The following is a 14,736-nucleotide window of genomic DNA, read 5'->3' on the forward strand; positions in this document are numbered from 1 at the left end:
TCTCCCTTAAGCGAAACAGACAATACCCCAAACATCACAAGCTCATAAAGCACCCAAAGTGTCTCATGACCAGGGATGTTCAGGATCACTAGTTTGACCGTTGACTGTGCTTTGTTGGCCAACACACACACGCATGCACGCACACACGCACACACACACCAAAAATCTAATCATGTGGATCTCGGATCCACATGGGAACGGCGTGGCTCCAACTGGATGTAGGACTTAGCCAGCTTGTGACCTTCAGTCGTCTATGATGTCAGTCGTCTATGACATATCAATGTATGACTCCACACTGGGCATGGGTTCAGCTCGATCAGAGCCCTATTGACTTGCATGTAAATGAAATTGAATTAAAGTTAAATACTTCAAAAAGTATAAAACATAATTACATTTTTTTTTGCCTTTTAATGAGGGGTCATGTGGAAAGGTAAAGGGTGAACGGTAATGTTAGGGCTTGTCCTCAAATGTCTGTCCTCTTTTCTCATTAAATGTCTGTCCTCATTTGCCTCCCCAGTCCCCAGTCAAGTATCATAATATTATATTTCTGTACACTCACATACATTTTTTAAGGGTCAGCATAGTATAATTCTCATAGTTATAATACATTATACAAACACATTTATAATACATTATAATCCCTGTATTATAGTGTGATTATAAAGTGGTCTTTGGGGTATTTATTTAAATTAATGACAGGAATGAAAATGTTTGGTGTCTTTTGATTTCATGCTATACTTTTCTTTAGTCATTATAAAATGCTTTATAATTTGTTATGGTTATTGTTATAAGGCATTATGAGTATTCAAGACTAAGTATAGATATGTAAAAAATACAGTGTTATACTGCAAATTATAAAGCATTCTAAGTATATTGAATTGTTATTATGGCTTCAAAGAATGTATTAACAAATAGATTAATGGAGAAATAAATGACGCACTGACAGATGGATGGGCCATCCCCATCCATCCATCCGTCCGTCCGTCCATCCATCCATAGGGATGGGACGATAATCGTTTATCGTAATAAAAGAACACTCACATGTATGTATGATGAAATTGTAGCCTATACTCTGTCATACACTAGGATGAATTATCTTTTGTTTAGCTGCAAATTCGAGTACCACTTAATACTTGATAAAACGGACCTGTAAAGAGCGCATTTGGTAGGCCTACTCTCTTATTTCACACTACACAATTCATCAAAATAGCCTATCTACAAGCTCAGAACTTGTAGATAGGCTATTTTGAGCGAATGTTCCCCCCAGAATAGGGATGCTGGGGGTTCATGTGGTTAAGTGGCATTTTAAGTTTTAAGCATATTTTGATTATCACTTTTTGACACAATAGCCTACTCGTAACTTTCCTATCGTCCCATCCCTACCATCCATCACTCCCTCCCCTGTAGCATGCAGCTCCCCCCTACACTCTACAGACAGACAAAGCAGGATTACACACTATGAGATCTTGATAGTCTCCTCCAGGAGACTGCAGGACAACGGCGGAGCGTCCTAATTCACTAAGTTCAATTGCAAATGTAAGGCCTGTCAAAGCAACAGTAGCAGTAGGTCTAATGATTCTGTTAGTGAATATAATAATAAATAATAAGAAAATCTATTCATATTCTAATGTATAGTCAAGGAAAGAATGATCGCCAGTTCAATGATCAGTTGAATTGGCGGAGAAACAGTAAAGTATAGGCCAGGCCTATCTCGCTATTATTTGTTACTCGTAGCCGTTGTCTCGGTCTAAAAAACGCATAAAGTCCAATGAAACTCAGATTTCAGCAACAAAAAAAACAATAACATACACACTTAACCTCCATTAAGTAGCCTAGGCTATATAGGCTACTATAAACTACTGTAGGCATACGCATACATGATACATCACTTTCTAGCATAATTATGGGCCATTCTTGCAAGGCTTAACAAATTCATCATCGAACGGTTTTCTAATATTTGTGAAACGGATTTGTGAAAAATGTCACATTCTATCAAAAAAAATCGCGGTAGAAAGGAAGGCCTATTTATAACAACGGGGGGAAACCCGTCGAAGAGCATACAGTATATTATTAAATTGAAGGTCATAAGGCCAGAGTATTAACATGGCTTCATCTGTAAAGCGCTATCCATGGTGCTGAATCTATAGGCTATAAGATCACACCAAGAGGGACCATGAATGACGCATAGCCTACACTTAATGTTTGATGAAAACCTATTCTTACCCTTATACCAGTGGTTCTCAACCTGTGGGTCGGGACCCCCCAGGGGGGTCCCCACATGATTTTGTGGGTGTCCCCAGATGACAGTGAAGCCACAATTTAAGGATTTTAATATCTCAACAAAAAAAGGAATGAAAAGGAAAAAAAACATTACTGCATCAAAAGTAATCAACAAACTATACTATAATAACTGGTCAAACAATGGCCAAAATTGTCAAATAATATAAGAAAGAGGCAAACATTGTGAAAACAGCCAATCTACAAGCTCACAACGCCTGGCAACGCGAGAGGCGTTGTGAGCTTGTAGATCAGCTGTTTTTTTCACAATATTTACTGTGGAACCAAGTCAAACAAAATGTATTGCCTCAACTCCTACAATTCCAAGTGCTTATCAGGGTGGGGGTCCCCATTTCAAATAGGATTATTTCAGGGGGTCACGGCCTGAGAAGGTTTAAAACCACTGATTAGATCACCTCAAATTGTATTTCATTTTTTAAATCATTATGATTGTATTAAACAGATGATAATGATCAAATTCCAGAGAGCCTATATTATAACATTTTGGTACACAGTGTTGCAGAACCCCTACACGAAGGCCTATTACTAGTAATCACAGAACAGCCTATACCATTTAAACGAATGTTGTATCAATTAATTAGTGACATTATTGCGCAAGATCGTGGGGCTCTCCACCTCCTGGTGGCTTGATAATAAAACGCAGCCTTATTTCTCAAACTTATCAGCAAAACTCAAAGCATAATATCCACAAAGGCCATATGCGTCTTTAAATCAAAGGTAGGCTATATGTAGGCTAATGATATTTCAATACAATAAACACTAAATCATGTTAACACTCATACACTGCCAGATCTAACTGCTGCACATGTATTATTTAGATATTGATGCTAACTAAAGGGAGCTTGAATATCAAAATATTATCTATAGCACTGTTTACCAAACAGTGGGTCGGGACCAATCTTTGGGTCGCGGACCAATTTTTATGGGTCACAAGTAAGTTACAAGTAAGCTACGTTTTTTTTTTCATGAATTAAAAATAAAATTCAATGATTTTTCAAAAGAATTTCATGAATCAAATATTTGGAGAATTACATTTACGAGTTTTATAATTATAACTATATCAGATAGCCTACTGCTCAGCAAACAAATACGCAACAATGTTTCATTTTATTTTATTTAACTAAATATAACAATCATAATTACCTATAGGCAGCTAGGCAGCTGTGTATCATGCACCGATCAGGCAATAGGCTAACTTGTCAATATAATATCATAATTACGGCCTAATAATAGGCTATAATAATAATGCCATGAGAATATTTAACGATATATATGTTTTGACACATTTATAATATGTTGTGACGCTTAGCCTATTTATAGCTGCAGAGGCACCATCAGTTGTTATAAATATACCTAGAAAATAAAGCTCACACTCACACTCACGCAGTGTCAAACATCCATTTGTTGTAACTGAGTGAAAATGGACAAAACAAACGTAACCAAAAGAGTTAAATTGACACGGCTGATTTTACTGATACGGTTTAGACCAGTGGTTCTCAACCTTTTCAGGCCGTGACCCCCAAAAATAATTGAACTGGGGACCCCCACCCCTGATAAGCACTTGGAATGTAGGAGTTGAGGCATTACATTTTCGGTTCCACACATACATATTGTGCATAGCAGATCTACAAGCTTTGCAGGCTGTGAGCTTGTAGATCTGCTATTTTAAAAATGTGTGCCTCTTTCTTCTTATTTGACAATTTGGCCAATGTTTGACCAGTTTCTGTATAGTTTGTTGTTTACTTTCAATAATAGTCTCCCTTTTCTTTCTTTTTTTGATACCCCAAATCATGTGGGGACCCCCCTGGCGGTCCCGACCCACAGGTTGAGAACCACTGGGATAGGCTACTGTGCTTGGCAATAACAAAGATCTCTCTCGCCTCTACAACAACGAGGGAGGCAACATTCTGCACACATTCAACCATTGAATTACAGAGGATGCACACAGAGAGGGAGGGGAGAGGGAGGGAGGGAGGGAGGGAGAGAAGGGGGGGGGTGACACCCACACCCTATGCAACAAACCCACCCACTGTAACAAACCAGGACTCAGACGCTGACGAGACATGATGCTGCACTGTTTTGGATGAATGATAAAGCAAAGGCTATATGAGTAGAGAGAGAGAGAGAGAGAGAGAGAGAGAGAGAGAGAGAGAGAGAGAGAGAGAGAGAGAGAGAGAGAGAGAGAGAGAGAGAGAGAGAGAGCATAGGAGAACATGGTCCACTGCTTTCACATAGACCTCAGATGAAGCAGCTGTGGTTTATTCGGTCCTAATAATATCTGCATTTAAGGATTTGTTGCAGGGGTTTTGTGTGTTGGCGTCAAACTGTCTTCAGGTCAAAATGTAAAACCCACATCAATTCATGGACAAAAAAACAAATCTGTCTGAAATGGGATGAAATAAAAGAACCAGCCTGGATCAATCAGTCAAAACGCTGCTGCTGCTATTTATCACCGAGGACATAAGGACTAACATCCAGGTACTCAACATCCTCCAATTATGTTTCTTTTTTTTCTTTCCGATTAATTCAATAGGACCCAATGGAAACAAGCCATAATGCTTGATTGATTGATTGAATACTTTATTAACAAAAGAAGAAAAAAAAGCACATAAAGTACAGTTCTATACAAGGTCTGCTAAAAGGATTAAAACCCAAGAAAGCACTATGGCTTGTTTCCATTTGGGTCCATGTGTATTCAATTCATCAAAAGGTTTAATGAAACATTTAATGCTTTCTAGGGTTTAATCCTTTTGGCATCCTTTTGTATAGAACTGTAGCCTACTTTCTGTGCTTTTTTTGGGCAAACTGTTAAGTATTCCATCAATCAATCAATCAATGTAATATTCATGGCTACTGTAACTTAACCATGATTATGAATGTGAGTCATCTGTATCAGTTAATTAGACCCGTACACTGACATAATCTGTGCGTAATTTCATCATTAAATGCCTTTAGGATCTACCATGGATGTTTTTTGGGATGAGATCAAGAAGCCATCGTCGTCACTGACTGTACTGCTGGCATCCGTCACCTTTCTGTTCTCCGTTCACCTGTGGCGCTGGTGGTTCCGACGCCAGAGCATCCACGGCGGTGGTCCGACTCCGCCCGGACCCTTCCCCTGGCCCGTCATCGGGAACGCCGCGCAGCTCGGCAAGGCGCCGCACCTCACGCTGACGCGCATGGCGCGGAAATATGGCAACGTCTTCCAGATCAAACTGGGCTGCCGGACCGTGGTGGTGCTGAACGGGGACTCGATCCGACAGGCGCTCATCAAGAGGGGCTCCGACTTCGCCGGCAGACCGGACTTCACCTCGTTCCAGTACGTCTCCAACGGCGACGGGCTCGCCTTCGCCACCGTCACCGAGTGGTGGAAGGTGCACCGCAAGGTGGCCCAGTCCACGGTGCGGATGTTCTCCACCAACAACATCCACACCAAGAAGGCGTTCGAGAACCACGTCGTCTGCGAGGCAAGGGAGCTGTTCCAGAGGTTCTTGATGGAGACGCGGCAACACCGGTATTTCCAGCCCATGACATACCTGGTGGTGTCCACCGCCAACATCATCAGCGCCGTGTGTTTCGGAAAGCGCTATTCGTACGAGGACGAGGAGTTCAAGCAGGTGGTGGGTCGCAACGACCAGTTCACGCGGACCGTGGGCGCCGGGAGCATAGTGGACGTGATGCCCTGGCTCCAGTACTTCCCCAACCCCATCAAGACCATATTTGAGAACTTTAAAACTCTCAATAAGGAATTCAGCGCTTTTATTGGAGATAAAGTCGCTCAGCACAGAAAAACCATCCAGTCGAGCGCAATCAGGGACATGACGGATGCGTTTATACTGGCGATGGACCAGCTGAGACAGTCTGTCGGAGGGGTCCCCGTTGGAAAGGACTATGTGCCCCCCACTCTGAGCGATATATTTGGAGCAAGCCAAGATACCCTGTCGACGGCACTTCAGTGGATCGTCCTGATACTTGTGAGGTAGGTAATAAACCAGCCCAGTGGTTCTCAAACGTTTTCATGTCAAGGACCCCCAAAATGATATTTATTTGGCTGCGGACCCCCCCATCTCAAAAATATTTTGTGCCAGGGATTTTTCAAAAATAGCATCTATCTACATTAGCATGGCATGAAGTGTCATGAGCTTGTAGATCTGCTATTTATGAATAGCTAAAGTATAAAATATCATATTAAAGTGGTTAAAATGATTGTGACGCTATATTAACTAATTTTGCTGGGGACCCCATGGTACTCCCCCAAGGACCCCCGGTGGTCCCCGGACCCCACTTTGAGAACCAATGAACCAGCCTATCAAATATTCGAAATAAATACACTAAATATTATAATATATAGTATATGTAATATAATAACAATATAATAATTAATATAATATATTTGTTTTTACATTTTAAATGTAGGATAACGGTTGTTAAAATAATAAGGTAGCCTACAACATAAGTAATGATGCCATGAAAGTAGATCAGTAGCTCTTCACCCTGTTATAGCTCCAAACTCCATAAACCTATAGGTACAGTCAGGCACTACAGTATAACACTGTTATGTAATAATAACCTACTGGGTATTAGGTGCCCAGGCAGGATCTAACACAACATCAGAGAGCACATGCTGATAACTGCATGCCAGTGTAAGTGATTCTTGTGCCCAGTTAGCTCATGAACTTCAGTTTGTATCTTAATGCAAGTTTATTATGACTATTTTCACATCTCTGCTGTTCTGATACTGTATCTCAAATGACATTATTCAGACACTTGAATAGAAAAGGCACAACAGTAAGCAGCATAAAAAATGCGCTTGTTAGCACATATTAGTGATTAATATGGCCCATAGGGCACAGCAGTGGCGGCCATTTTGTGGTGCCACAAATAGAAAACCCTTCCAAATCTCCAAAAATATTGGAGATTTGACCAGCTTGACCAGGAGCCATACAGGCTCCTGGTCAAGCATGACCATAAAACATTTGATTCTTTGTCAAAGCATATTTGAAAACCGCAAAAAAAGGGTATTTATTTACATAATTAAATATTCAATTATTTGTTTACACAGAATCAAATGTTTTATGCTCATGATTCACCAGGATAAAATAATGTATATAAATATTTTCGGAAATCTCTATGGGGAAAATGAGTGGGTTTTCTATCTGTGGCACCACCAAATGTCCGCCACTGCTATGCCCTATAGCCTATGTTCGATAACACTATCAAACGTCATCTATAATAATTAGGCTTATGTGTGTTTTCTTTGTCTCATGATAACATACACTCGCTGTCACTCTGTGTGTGAACTCTGTTGGGATGTAAACCGTAGGTTTCACCTGTCAATGTAGGCATCCTGAGCTGCAACTCCGTCTCCAGCAGGAGGTGGACAAGGTGGTGGACCGCAGTCGTCTTCCCACTATTGAGGACCAGCAGCAGCTCCCTTATGTCATGGCCTTCATCTATGAGGTGATGCGCTTCACCAGTTTTGTGCCGCTCACCATCCCCCATTCTACCACCACGGAAACCTCTATCATGGGCTACTCCCTACCAAAGAACACTGTCGTCTTTGTCAACCAGTGGTCCATCAACCACGACCCAGCCATGTGGTCGCACCCGGAAACCTTTCACCCAGAGCGCTTCTTGGACCAGGATGGAGCCCTGAACAAAGACCTTACGAGCAGTGTGCTTATCTTCTCTCTGGGGAAGCGGAGGTGCATAGGGGAGGACTTGTCCAAGATGCAGTTGTTCCTTTTTACTTCCCTGCTGGCTCATCAATGCCACATCACTTCAGACCCGACCAAGCAACTTACTATGGACTATGACTATGGCCTGACTTTGAAGCCCCATGCTTACTCCATAGCGGTGTCTCTACGAGACAACATGGATCTGCTGGACGAGGCTAGCAGGCAGTCAATGAATGGAGGGACCCGGGAGGACGTTGGTGGACATAGATCAGACTGACAAAGAAGAAGCAAAAAAAATGTAAATAAACATAATGCAGGCATGTAACTACAATATAAACAATGAAGGTTGGCAGGACAATACACTGAAGAGACTCAGCACCTGCATGCAATCAGGTGTCAGCTAAATAACTTTGAAATATATATTTATACGTAAGCTGAAAACTCAGGCGAAAGTCATTCTTTACTGCTTCACAGGACTGATTCTAGAGACACGGTTGTTTTTTCCAAGTATTGCGTTGACATTGGTCTCTCTCTCACTGGACACATCATGAAAAAACCCATCATGTACTGTATGCAATGGAAGCCAATTGCATAATTAGGCAGGAGGCATAGATGATTCTTTAATTTGTTGCTCATGATACACTCAAACAGCACAACTAATGCAAATTGAATGAGGGTCTTTACTGAATTAACGGATTCCGACCTATTGGGGATGCTGGAGTTAACATATATGGTGTATTGGACCTGACAATGTTGTACTGTTAGTTTGACACTAAATAATTAGGACACACTTTGGGTTTGCAAAGAACTGCATTCAAATATGCACTACTGAGATTCAGACATAAATATGACATTCAGATATTACACTGTGGTTTCTGTAGTTAGGGGAGAATTCAAGTAGACTCCACTACAACATATCAGATTGAACCCTAATCTGTATATCTATTAAACACAAGCTAACCCTCTGTAAGGGCTTCCGTCAGCCCAAAGCCGTTGAAATCTTTACTGACCACGATTTCCATAATCTCACCGACTATTAGCTAGAATAGCTGCTATAATACATCCTGGCTATTAAGTGTAAACACTGGAATTCACTCTGTAAAGTACTGTGGCAGAATACATATATTATGAAACAGAAATTCATTAAGCTTGTGTAAATTTAGCTATATGATATCTAGTGATATAACTGTCAAGAGGGGAGCGTACCCATATTCTCTCAGCTCTAGTATGTTCTCTCAACCTTAACCACTCTATTCTTAGACGGACTTGAGTTGCAACTGTACTTGCATCGTCTTTTCCCATCTACATCTCTTCGCCAAATATAGCCTAGCTACAAGTTCACAATGTGTAGCTTTTGTGACGTGTTGTGAACTTGTAGATCTGCTATTTTTGGCAAATGTTCCCCCAAGAATCTGGACGCTAGGGTTTAAGTGGTTAAACGGTAACCTAACACTAACGCCAAGTCCAATCCCAGCCCCAGCCCAAAACTGAGGGAACATCGGGCTAAGGGAATATAGGGCTGACTCCATCTCGAGCAAAAGCAATGCAATAATTCTACAACAGACTGATATGCACATGTAGTGCTTCAATCTTTATCCATTTGTCATCTGACATACTACAAATGCATAGTTACTCAGGAATAAGGCCTATCAAATGCCAAATGTTTTACCTAGAATGCTTCTGAATGTTAATTAAAACAGACCTAGACTTTGATCCAAAGTCTCACTAGGTTAAAGAGCATATGGGTACCAAACATTAACCATTAACTGGCTGCGTGTGTAGCTTACGAATGTTGCTAGTCTGTCAACTGCTGTACTATGTAATATGAAATTACTAATGTTAGATCTATATTAGATCAGTGTTATTAAGATTTTTTTTGTGACACACAATGATTTTGCTCATGTTCCACTGCATATAAGCTTGAATGTCCAAGATGCTGCTCTTTGAAAAACCTTATAACCTGTTATTTAAGTTCCTTAGAGAAGATGCCAGTTACAGTACCAAATTATTTCATGTGCAGTTTTAAAACAAACACAGAATATTATCAGAAATTAAAAAGTACACAGCAAAATCCGGAATGTTAATTCAAATGAGTGTCAAAATGGAGCCTTTATAGAGTCAATCTTTTACACTTGCACAATTGAATTAACACTCAGGATTTTGCAGTGTATAATTGGAACAACAGGGTCAAATTGGTGTGTGTTTTTTTTATCCTTGGTTGTGCTTTCATCTAATTTGTGTCTCTAATCAACAGATGCATACAATACATAAAGCAAACACATACTGCCAGGCATTGGACTTATACTTTTAGACGTCCAGCTAATTCATGGTAGAAAACTGTCATTTTACAGAAAAAGTAAAAACCGGCGATAGATGACAAGCACCAAGCACTCATCTCTGGTTGTGGAAAGCTCTAAAAATGTGGAATGAAAAGCTGTATCCAGAGTATCCAACAACATTTAAAGGGGAATCACAGTGTATGGCTAGTATAACACTTTATGTAGTTCCCTTGATAAGTTCAGACAAAACAAATGTTTGACTCAGTTAAGTCAGTGCCCCATTCAATAGGAAAGGAACAGCTCTAGGCTGTTCCTAAAATGCCTGGAGCCAGGCTGTTACATAAATGTGTGACATTTAAAATTAACTTTGGTCTCTACAAGCCTTCTAGCCTTGGAATACTGAGAATTGCCGCAAACTGAGGTTATGAGTGCAGATTGAAAATCCAGCAAAACGTGATTTTAGCCATTAACCTTTTTAAGATCCTCACTTTCACGTTTGTGATCATTTAGTGTTGTTAGACGTTCCTCATTTGTGACACTCTTTCACGCCACCACGTTGAATCTAACTGCGATTTCAGTCGTTTCTGTCTACAGTACTGTGGTACAGTAAATTGTAGAATACGTGGTTGATTGAAAAACACATCCAACCCTCGTCCCTCTGTGCGTCAACTGCAATGTACTGCTTGTCATAATTCTTGCATCCTTTGTCAGATAACACAAATTAGATGAGTACAGCAAAAGGACAATATTCACTGTATAGCGATAAAGCTTTTACTGTAGCTGTATCTTACAGCTGTGATGTTATTCTTCAGAGTATTTCTTCATATCCTCTTTCTTGAGAGGACAACCTAACTTGTTTTGAGTGATATTGTACAGTGATACTAAATAAACATATTTTATTCATTTTGTATTTCTTTGATGCAATTTTATGAACGCGTAACACAGGAATATTATTTCAGGGAGGTAAACATAATACAAAGGGTTTTCTGTTATTCACTACTACATAAGGCAATCACATGCATTTCAATTATTTAGAGAGATAAGAGAGAGATTCTGCGATTCTTCAAAATCATCTGGTTTCACCTGCATAATGCATATCTTGTAACATAAGGCTTACTATAATCTTCAACTTGGCTGCATAGTAGCTTCAATAGAATGGAATTCTCTGCAACTATATGCTCAAAATATAAGAGAAAAATAACTAGACAAAGGATTATGTCAGCAAAGCAAACAAATGTGTATATACTGTAGTAATTTTCCATCACAATCCGCGGTTGATGAAGCATAAGGCTGATTAACATGTCTCATCCACTGTCAAGAGGGAGTTGAGAAGATGTGTACTGTATTTTGGGCACCATGCCAGGTCAGGTGGGAACAAAAGGGAAGTGTTTGGGAGAGCCCTTTCCCTGTGTGGCGTTTTATCTTGGCGTCCCAGAACATCCTGTACTTGATCAGCGAGAGGTTCTCTGCCAGCTAAGCTAGTCAAGTTAGTGTGCGTGACAAATTCAGATGAAACTAGATGATTACTGATACGGCAAGTGCAGTTTTTCGCCATCTCTCCCCACTTCTCTACTAGGGAAAGTAATGAGTGGACTCTAGGGACAATTTCAGTTGGGATCTTGACTTGCTGCAGGAATAGCCTGGTAGTAGAGACCTGCCACTTTTATGTTTAATATGAATACTATACTATGTCATCTTGACTTTGAGAAATGCATTACCGCTCTACAACATTACAAGGCTAGCTTTTATTAGTTTTCCCTCTTGAATCACAGGAAGCTGCAGCAACAACTCCCAGTGCATGAGCATTAATTACTGAGAAATGAAACTGGCCTAACACCTGTTTATGCCGAAACTTTCCCAAGTGGTCACAGAGTTTATGAGAGAGAGAATGTAATGATGGTCACTTACTGTATGTGTTTGAGGAGTTTGGGAGAATGTTAATTTGTCCATTTGTAACTCAGAGAGTATATACAAATGTAACGTGGTTACATTTGTACACCGAGTAAAAGAATACTGCAATCTATAACTCCTTTTATTGTGTGAATAAAATGTTATTTCAACCAATCTGTATGCTAGAGTAATACAATATAACAAACAACGATGGTTGGAGGTGGTCTCCCTTCTCTTCTATTGAGACATTTAGATGCTTTGGCTGGGTAGGACCAATAATGGTTGACAAGAGGTATTGAAATTAAAAAAGTAAATATCTCACCTTCCCAAATTTACTGTCCATTACAGCTCAACAGTAATAATGTTAGGTAGGGTGTGAAAGTAACAGACTGCAGCATTTTACCGTTTATTATCCCTGCCAGAGTGAGGGATTATGTTTTCGCCCCTATGAGTCTGTCCGCCTGTCCGTCTGTAAACAGCTTATCTCTTGCACCGTTGGACTGATCAGCGTGAAATCCACATTTTTGAAATTGGCCTCATGGTGGTGCTGTAACAGGCCAATTTACATTTTGGCCTGTAACTCTTGAACTCTCCTCTGGATTCCTTGGATCATGATGCAACTTCTCAGATAAGCCACGCCCAATTCCGCCTGACGATATTTTCCGCCATTTTGCATTGTCTTCCAAACACTTTGTGTTACTACTCCTACAGATTTTGTCCAAAACTCACACAAATTGGTACACATCATCTTTGTGGCCACTTGATCATTATGTAGTCTATACATACACATACTATACATATACGGAACTGCAGCCAACACCACAGTAGCCTGGTGTCTCAATACGTTTATAAATTGACCTCATTATCTCAACATCCTGCACATTAAATCCTTTAACTCCTTTAAAGAGTGTAAAATTGTACCAGTTACGGGTCTCAGGGTTAAATTAACACTGAAGACGTTCCTGTGTGGGTATGAAATCTGTCTCCAAGACTACTGCTGAATGTGATCCCGTATCTGAACCCTAGACTGATTGGCGGCGGAGGAACTGCAATCATCAAAGCTGTGAATAATGTTTCCCTCTCAACTACACTATTAACAGTCTTCAGGAACACCTCTTCGTACATCTTGTCTGTAATTACGGTATGCCTCTATCCAGATGTCAGCGTCTTCTGAAGAACAGCTGAAAACCCTGCACGCTGCCTGGTCGTGTAGGCAAGCTCAAATGCAATCAATTTGACTTAATTTATGTGTAAAAAATTACCATTATGGGTCAAATGGACCTGTAAGGCTCAGCAAAAAAGACACAGGGGTGTAGAAAAATACACGCGTAATGGTAAATCTTTTACACTTTCAGAGGGTAAAATCGGCTATTTTTAATGTAGAGCGAAAACAGAAAAGTCACTAGTATAGAGCCCTGAGGGACTCAACCAAGTATATTGTTTACAACGGCTGTATAGCCACATTGGAGGAGTCAAGTGGACACGTCAAAACATGACGACGCGTCTTTCAAGGCATTGAGTTCAAATATTGCAGTGTGTAAAGTTTGACAATTTTAAACTGTCTTTTGAGAAAAGCGAGTCCGTTTTTTATTTAATAGACGTCGGACGGCACAGATAAAGAAAAACAACAGGTTTGTCTGTGAAACCACTGTAGTCACATTTGACTACATTTGTTTCACAGCTCTTTAACCACTTAAAACCTATGCTTAGTTGACTGGATCCCCAAGGGCTCTATACTAGACTTTTCAATCTAAACGTAAATGTCTTTGCAGAAAATATATGATCTATAAGCTCACAACACATTGTGTTGTGATGCTTTGTGAACAGTAGATCTGGTATACTTTCACCGAACGTTAGCCCCAGAATAGTACTAGGGTTTTAACTACAAAAATATGGATGAGGAAAACGACATACAAAAGTAGGCTTCCCTGTTGGAGAGAAAGAGAAGAAGAGTGCATGGAACGGGGTGCATAACACAAATGTCCCAGCGTGCAAGCATGCTGTGTTTTGGCATGACCTAGGCCTAGTTTCATTCGTTGCAGTGTGAACACATGGCCTAACTTGACCTGTGTCAGTGATTCTTTTAGAATGACAGGACCTTAAGTGCACCCAGAGATAAACATATCATGCATTTGAACAATCATAGAAAATTAGTTATTTTTGTAATGGTCTTAATTTAATTACGTCTCTCACAGTCTAAGTTGGTTGGATGCTAAAACAATCACAGCCAGAGAACGGAGTTCTTGCAAGACTACACAAACAACGGGGTTAATTTGGAAGCCAGCTCTTTAGGATGATTCCATCATGGCAAAGTAATACATAAAACTGAGACATGACTAGACTGGAAGGAAGTTAGATTGAATCAGATCCAGTGGCAAAATCCTAATAAACCTGGCACAATTTACAGTACATGTCTGCAAAAAAGGAAGGTGGGCATTAAAACTACAACATCACTCAAAGTCACGCAAGAACCTGCCTGTTGTTCTATTGGTTTTGGACCAATGTCAATATTTGGTTTATAATAAAGCAGGAAAAAAATCCCCCATAACATTTTAATCATGCACTCATATTTAACTATTGCCATAGATGTC

At 40.2% G+C, this 14,736-nt stretch overlaps 1 protein-coding gene across 1 annotated transcript; it reads left to right on the forward strand.

The window, feature by feature from the left end:
- Positions 1–4,326: 4,326 nt before the first annotated feature.
- On the forward strand, positions 4,327–11,160 carry cyp1b1 (cytochrome P450, family 1, subfamily B, polypeptide 1). The gene is made up of 3 exons (XM_080448636.1): positions 4,327–4,776; positions 5,254–6,277; positions 7,641–11,160. The coding sequence occupies exons 2-3, from the start codon at positions 5,262–5,264 to the stop codon at positions 8,251–8,253; spliced, it is 1,629 nt and encodes a 542-aa protein (XP_080304762.1). The 5' UTR covers positions 4,327–4,776; positions 5,254–5,261; the 3' UTR covers positions 8,254–11,160.
- The last annotated feature ends 3,576 nt before the right edge of the window (positions 11,161–14,736 follow it).

Source organism: Gymnoscopelus braueri, assembly GCF_963280865.1.
Source record: "Gymnoscopelus braueri genome assembly, chromosome: 14".
NCBI lineage: Eukaryota > Metazoa > Chordata > Actinopteri > Myctophiformes > Myctophidae > Gymnoscopelus > Gymnoscopelus braueri.